The 7657-nt window shown below is 31.2% G+C and overlaps 1 protein-coding gene across 1 annotated transcript in view; it reads right to left on the bottom strand.

Annotated features, from left to right (window-relative positions):
• Window positions 1–5156: 5156 nt before the first annotated feature.
• LOC138336028 (uncharacterized) overlaps window positions 5157–7657 on the bottom strand; it is a 65887-nt gene continuing 63386 nt past the window's right edge. Inside the window, exons 22-25 of the mRNA XM_069285330.1 lie at window positions 7399–7542; window positions 6207–6256; window positions 5919–5990; window positions 5157–5366 (exon numbers count right to left, since the gene is read on the bottom strand). Coding sequence (XP_069141431.1) covers window positions 5157–5366; window positions 5919–5990; window positions 6207–6256; window positions 7399–7542 — 476 coding nt within the window. The remainder of the gene's footprint in view (window positions 5367–5918; window positions 5991–6206; window positions 6257–7398; window positions 7543–7657) is intronic.

Below are 7657 nucleotides of genomic sequence, written 5' to 3'. Positions count from 1 at the left end.
GTAGTTCTTATTTATTAAACATTAACCATTTACTGTCACCTCGCAGACAATAATTTTATAAGCAAATTTTGTAAAAATACAGTACATCGATTATATTTTTAGTGTATAATATCATTTGGCAGTTTACCATTGATATCAAAATTTTACCAACCTGAATCGTCATTATTCGTCTGGAATCCAGGATTCTCGGTTATAAAGCTTTATTTTCGGAGGAGCTATTAAACTCATTAAATTGTGAATTGTCAGATAAAAAACCATTTTATTTTTCCCACCAAAAGGGCCCAGGGGTTAGGTCCCCCGAAATTGCACTGCATGATATATTGTTTCACACAGTCAAGGTATTATGCAAGGTCTTATAAATTCGTAAACGTTTTAAGAATAATTCAAATATTGCAATAATATGATAATATTATAAGAGGAGGTGAAATACTTTTTTGAAACAAGCTCTTTTATGCGCACTTATCAAATAATTGAAAATATATCGAACAACACGTTTGAATGTGAATTTGAAAAAAAAAATAATATCCGTCATTGCACATGACATGACATGAATATTTCGTCTTTTAAAAATACAAAATCGTGCTACACATAAGGTAAAATTAACTACATGATGATTAACATTTGTCCATATCTCATCAAATCCAAGCAAGATAAAACGGTGCCAGACTATATCATTTTATTTCCACCACTATTTCGAGAAAAAGCTTTTAAAGAAATCGTAATAAACACATAAAATTCATTTGATTGGGGTGACAATTCAAAAACAAGTAATGGCGCTTCTATTGTTATAACATACTAATTTCTGAAGCGACTATGCATACTGACAAAATCGTTTCAAAGCACACAGGAGGAAAAGGATTAGCTCGTAACATTGATTCGCAATCTACGTTATTCACATCTATGAAATTTAACCCTATGGCTATATTATCCTGATACACCTTAACATTAGACAAGGCTTATACATCGATATATTCTAATTGCGGAAGTTTTTTGACAATTACTTTTGACACAATTGAGTTACCGATTTCATACAAATCTGTCAGAAAGTTTTTTGTCAGTATACACGTACATGCTTGTTTTTCAAAAATATCTTGGTAGGTTTCCATATTTTGTATACAGAAAAGTGTGGTTACTCTTTCGAGCATGAAAAGTCCTGAATTTTGCCTAATGACCAATTTATAAAAAAATGGGTGTCTTCTGTAGTGTTATGATAAAGAACGCGTTAGATATCTTTAATGAATTCAAAAGATCCCCGAGGCATTTGGATGGTTTAATGTTGCCCTCCCCGAACAAGTTTGTCTTGTTGATCAAAAACTACAAAATTCTATTTCGTGTTTTCAAACTTTAAAAAATAAAGTTTTGACGCTTACTTTAACAATGTAATTTTCACGGAAGTGTTTACATCTACATTGGGTTCTTTTACACCAATGTTTTGTACATACTTGGAACAATATGTCCTGAAAAGATGAGGTAAAAGAAAAATCTTAAACCAATAGTGTAGTTTACCTAAAGGTCAGATTGGAAACTGTTTTTAAACATCAATCAAAACACTAGAACTTTACACGCGATACATTTTAAAACATAGAGTTATTTAAGAATTAAACTGCCTTCTTGGTGGTTGTTCAATTTCCTCACTCCATTTCTAATATTACTATTTTAACTCAGGAGGATGTTAAAGGTCAGTTATTTTTACTGAATGGTAATAAACCTTCTGGACCTGATGATATAATTCCTAAAATAATACCTATATAACTACCTCTCAACACATCAAATTATAACCAAACACCAATCAGATTTTATTCTCTAAGACTCAACTGTAAATCAATTATTTTCCAGTTTAATTGCCTAGATCAAAATAAAGAAATAAGATACATATTCGGTGACATCAGTAAGGCATTTGACAGAGTTTGGCATGATGGTCTGCTTTACAAATTGCAATCATATGGAGTTATAGGTAATTTTTCAAACTGGTTAAAAAATTGTTTATCATCAAGAAAGCAAGAGTTATCACTGAAGGGTACTCCTCAACTTTTAATCCGGTCCAAGCAGGAGTTCCTCAAGGCTCAGTCCTCGGACCGCTACTGTTAATTTATATTAATGATATTATCGATTGTATCTCAAACAAAATAAAGCTATTTGCCGATGTTACTTCCTTATTTGTTATATGTGATAACAATCCCCAAGAATTAGCAAAAAATCTGTCAGATGATCTCAATAATATCAAAACATCGGCCACAAAATGGGACATCAAATTTAACCCTGCTAAAACAGAGTCTGTAATAATTTCCAGAAAAACTGTTAAAAATCATGCTGTTGTACGTTTCATAATAATCCAATTACTGAAAACAAAACACATACACACCTTGGTCTTCACTTAGTGATGATGCGAAATGGAATCTACATATTTCAAAACGTATTTGAGAAAGCTTTTAAAAGACTAAATATATTCAGATTACTTAATAACAAAATTGATAGGAAAATCCCTTAATACCATATATACATCTTACATTACACCAGTAATTGAATATGCAGATATTGTTTGGGATAATTCTACACGAGCTCAAATAGATATATTAGAATCAATACAGCTAGAGGCTGCAAGATTAATAACAGGCCTACGTAAAGGCACATCTCATGACAAATTACACAAAGAACATTAGAATACAGAAGATAGCAACATAAAGTCATTTTAATGTACCGAATAATGAATAATATTTACATTTTGCCATTGCGACTCCCCATTACTCTAGTGATAATCGTGATCTGCATTATGAGCCACTTGGTGTAGTAATATCTACATAAATGAATGTAAGTCTTGTTTACTGATACCATGTTAAGTCCGCGCGGGAAATTGACATTGTAGTTGAATGAACCAGTTTGGTTATGAAACTATAAAAAAATCTTTAAAATGTCTGGATAATTGAAAGTAAACTGAAAAACCTATTGAAAAACATTGCAATTTTGTTATATTTTCATTTCTTATAAGGGACTATTTATATCACATTGAACTTGGCTGTTGAGGTTAAATTGCTGAAGCGGGAAATTCAAATGTTAACTCTCATCTAAATTATGTTTGACTTTGAACTAGAAAGTAAAATGTAAATATATCAATTAAAGGATTGTTAGATTGCATTTATTGGTGATATAAATGCAATCTGGGTGACAGATAAACAGAATAGCGCCCGTTTATGAAACACCGGATTATCAAAGAGATATTATTGAACCTTTTATACATGACGAGACACTCTATAGGTATTCCCTTCCCACAAACAGATTATTTGATCCTCACTTTGGTCGGACAGTTAGCTATTTTGAAAGTCTTTTCCCCAGCAATGCTAAATGAAATGAATAAGATAGCTGATTAAATCCAAAATATTGAATCATCCACACAACTAAAGACAATTCTAAATAAAAATAACCAAATTAATACTCCGGTAATCAGAATGTAAATATTGTTTTGATGCCAATTAAGAAATAGTGCAAGTAATTTAAGTTGTGACAGATTCATTGATCACCTTATAAAATCCCCAATGTGTGAATGTAAACAATCTTTTGAAACTGCATATCACTATTTCTTTGAATGTAGCATCTCACAATACATTTGTATTATGGGCAGCCTAATGAGATTTATCCAACTTCAATATTCAATTGTCTCTCTGTTAATATGATTATCATTCTTCTTCTTTTATTTTGTTATTTCAAAATCATTAAATATTTAATTGGGGTAACTCCTAAGAAACTAATTATGGATAAACACTTGTAATTACAAAATTAGTTTTAAAACTCCACAAATCAAATAAATGTCTATTTTGTGAGATTGGTTCTTGATTCCCATCAGTGGATGGCTAATTGTGTTGTACACATGTGAACTTTAGCCTGTAGCTGTTGTGGCGAATAGGACCAATATCACAAAATATACATACTATCAAGTATAGTTAGAATCATGTCATAATTTTTGGTTATTATATTAAAAATGAAAATTAACTGTTAACTTATAGAGTTACAATAAATATGATCAAAAAATATATCCTGTAATATATATAAATTATATATCATATAAAAATTACCTCCCCATATTTTCATAAACCTTGTTTGTTTTACCACCAATATCAGGAGAAGACTAAGATAGGCTATGCCTGATGTCTTATCCTATTGACACATAACATCTTTTATCAATGAAATATTTGGAAATTGAAATTGAGACATGTTTGCATACCTTCCCTGTGGATAGGTGTCATATCCATCATCATTAAGTTTTTTTATTTTATTATGTAAAGCTCACATTGACGTCACACTTCACTCAGATAAAACTCCTGAAACAATGCAAATACGGAATACCATGTCACATAACATATATTTTAAACTACATAGTATTAGAAATACTTGCATCTTCTTCTTAATGGAGGAAATATACAGTTAGGGTCGTTTAAATACATTGCATGAACAATCGTTCAGTGCTGGTTCCTTTATTCCTTAATGTAATTTGTAATTTTTATTCGCAGGTAAAAAATTCAAACCTGCCCATCTAAGGGTCAGATGTTCATGAGGTATGCTTGCAGTAATTTTGGTAAGAAGATTAGAAGAAAATTAATGCGTCTTTTAAATAAGCTCAACAAACGTGCTAATTGATTTCTTATAAATATAGCGAACTGCAATTCTGTAAATGCTGTAAAATGTCTGAAAATGGCGATAAAATGTTGGTAAAATGGTTTGTAGTCTTTACAAACACATCATTATGGACATTTTCAACTTGCATTGACTTAAATCAGAAACACGTAAGATACATTTAAAATAGTCCTGATTAGTGCACTTACATACAAAATGCTATCGACTGATCTATGACCTGTGAACGGGAAAAAATCTCTCAGATATCGTAAAATCAAAATATTAAAGATGCCATGCTAAATAATAATAGACTAAAGTTTGAATAGTATAAATGAGCAAAGAGGGACTAGTTGACAGATACATTTTAGTTGATTTCCTTTTCCTCTTTTCTTTTTTTTTTTTTTTAATAATACATTGCTCATTCGAGTTATATTTTTGAAAGTGAAAATGGACCTTCATTCACCGATTGACAATTATTTCATAATTACATTTTTCGGCCTCTGTCAATATTGATTATTTTTATTGTAATATTGACAGGAGAAAATACTACATTATACGTGCACAATTTCCCCTGCACATACCATGTTGTTTTCGTCTCGATCTAAGAACTTCACCACATATTCCAACGGAACTTTGGTTACACAAACACTTCTGTGTCCTGTCCTACATCCACAAAATACTGTTTCGCGCTTAGTGGATAGTTTCTTCTCTATGCAATCCTCACAAAAACGATGACTACATTCCTTGAACTCAATAATAGCCTGAAAATCCGATGCTAGTCTGAGATAACAACTGATGACATATAGTGGTTACACAAAAAAACAAGTACATGTAAAACATTTTTCGGATCATGTAATTGATAACACTTAGATGGAAAATTAAAAAGTTCTATTTACATTTATTTTTATCAAGCTAACATCGATATACCATGTTTGATAGCATGACACATTTGTGAATACTTCCTTTTGTATGGAGCTTACAGTTTAGTTCGATGTCTGATAATTAAACAAAATAACAATTCCATTATGTACAGTATGTCATTTATACCACGGTACGACATAAGCATACATTATTTCAAATGAAAAAAACATTGGAAGTATTTTTTCCATTATATACCGGTATTTTGTGCGATCTACAAGACCTTCCCTACAATCATACTGTGATAGCTGGAGCCCAATATTAAACAACTATTGAAAACAAAAAATGCGCAATATTGCTGTTTTGTCATTTTCATGTTAGCATTTCATATTCAATCCAGGTTTTAAAACGTAAATATGTCGTTAAAATCGATTGAATACTTGTGACCACTTTACCTTCTGGTGATTTTTGTTACGGCTACACGTGTCTGTGAATGGCTTTTCGTTAAAAAATGTCTTCAGCCTTTTCTGGAATGTAGGATGTACACCAGCGTTTTACATTACATAGGTCTAAAAGAGTTTCCAGTGCAAGTTAATTATACATACTTTTTAAGAAACATGTATGAATGCATGTTTGACATGAAATGAAAACGCCTAGTCTGGTTAACGAACGATGCTCGTAATAAGTAACCTAACTTAAAAGAAAGAAGCGTTACAATACATATCAGCTTTGATGATAATTACCTTTGATGGACGATTGTTCTTGTTTTCTTTGTCTGTAATTTCCAAAGGACCTGTAACAACATCCAAACAAAACAGTACTATAAGCCTATCATTTCTTTCCTTTTGTCTCTAAGGTTAACATATCTCCCAAATCTTTTTTTCCTTTTCTGAATAGAACAACGACAATATCTGTCTGTCTTCTGTGTAATAATTAAAACTCAGTATTACTCTTTATTAATGACGAGAACAATCATTATCATTGTTGTCCATTTGATGTATGATTGGAAACGAACAATAACCCCTTTTTGGAACAAGTTGTAGTCCACAATCTAATTCTTAATATTTTCAAGTATTGATACAACATATAAATGTACTGCTCATTTGACGGTATATCGCAAACCTTTTAATAGTTTGACTAGTTTTTTCTTGTGCTGATAAAATCTTTCAAAAATAAAGAAAACACATGAAAACACACAATCGATATTATAATCTGTACATATATATTTATCTAATATTAAACTCCCAATTCATACAATATTGTATTACGTAAATTCCGAAGTTTCATACTTAATTTGGACTTTGGTGTCGTCAATGATACCATAAGCACTGAACTATTATGATCTTACATGTATTTGTTTACCAGAATATCTACCGAAGGAAAGACATTTAGGACAGTACGAGAGTTTGTGAATAACCTATGAAATGTCAAGAATGGATCCAATGCCATGTGTCTCACAAAGACACAGAGATTCTACAACTAAAAACTTGATCAGTATCTGTATGTTATTTACACGAGTAATTTTTATCATGTATTTTAATATTGTTTAGGTATATACTTATTTATAGCACATACGTTTCAGTATTCAAAGTAAGTATTGTTTAGTAGATTTGAATTGTAAATAGTTTAGAACTTGTAATCAAGCATTGAAGTCACTATTTTTTGAAACAAACACAAATGTTTCCAATCCGTGAAAATCCACGCAGCGGATTCTCACAAAAGTTTGCAAACACATTTTGTATAACACAATAAAATAAAATCGATGCTTATAATTATCTTTTTAAATCATTATACAACGTCGTGTATTGCGACGTCAGGTTTCGCGCCATTCTCGGATTTCTTTTTTTCATAGTGGTATCAAAATGAAAATATGGCCAAATCAGAAATTCAAATTTATTATGAAAAAAAAAAAATACAATACAATTATTAACCCACCAACTGCTTCATTGTCAGTCATTTCTTGCACGTTATATGCCGACTGTGGCGGGGATAACTTATCCTCGATTGGACTTGGTTCGTGTTTATGCTTCCCACTTTGCTTCCCACTTTGCTTGGATTTGCAAGAGTTTGAGGAGTGTCCTAAAATGAAAAAAAAACAAATTCTCACATAGCTAGCCATGTAAGATAGAGTTGTCCCATGAAAGACAGCTATGTAAGATAAATCTATCTTACATAGCTGTGACGTCACAATTGC

The sequence above is a fragment of the Argopecten irradians genome, chromosome 1 (assembly GCF_041381155.1).
Source record: "Argopecten irradians isolate NY chromosome 1, Ai_NY, whole genome shotgun sequence".
NCBI lineage: Eukaryota > Metazoa > Mollusca > Bivalvia > Pectinida > Pectinidae > Argopecten > Argopecten irradians.
Note: the sequence above shows the minus strand (reverse complement) of the source record. Positions and strands in the feature narration are given on the sequence as shown.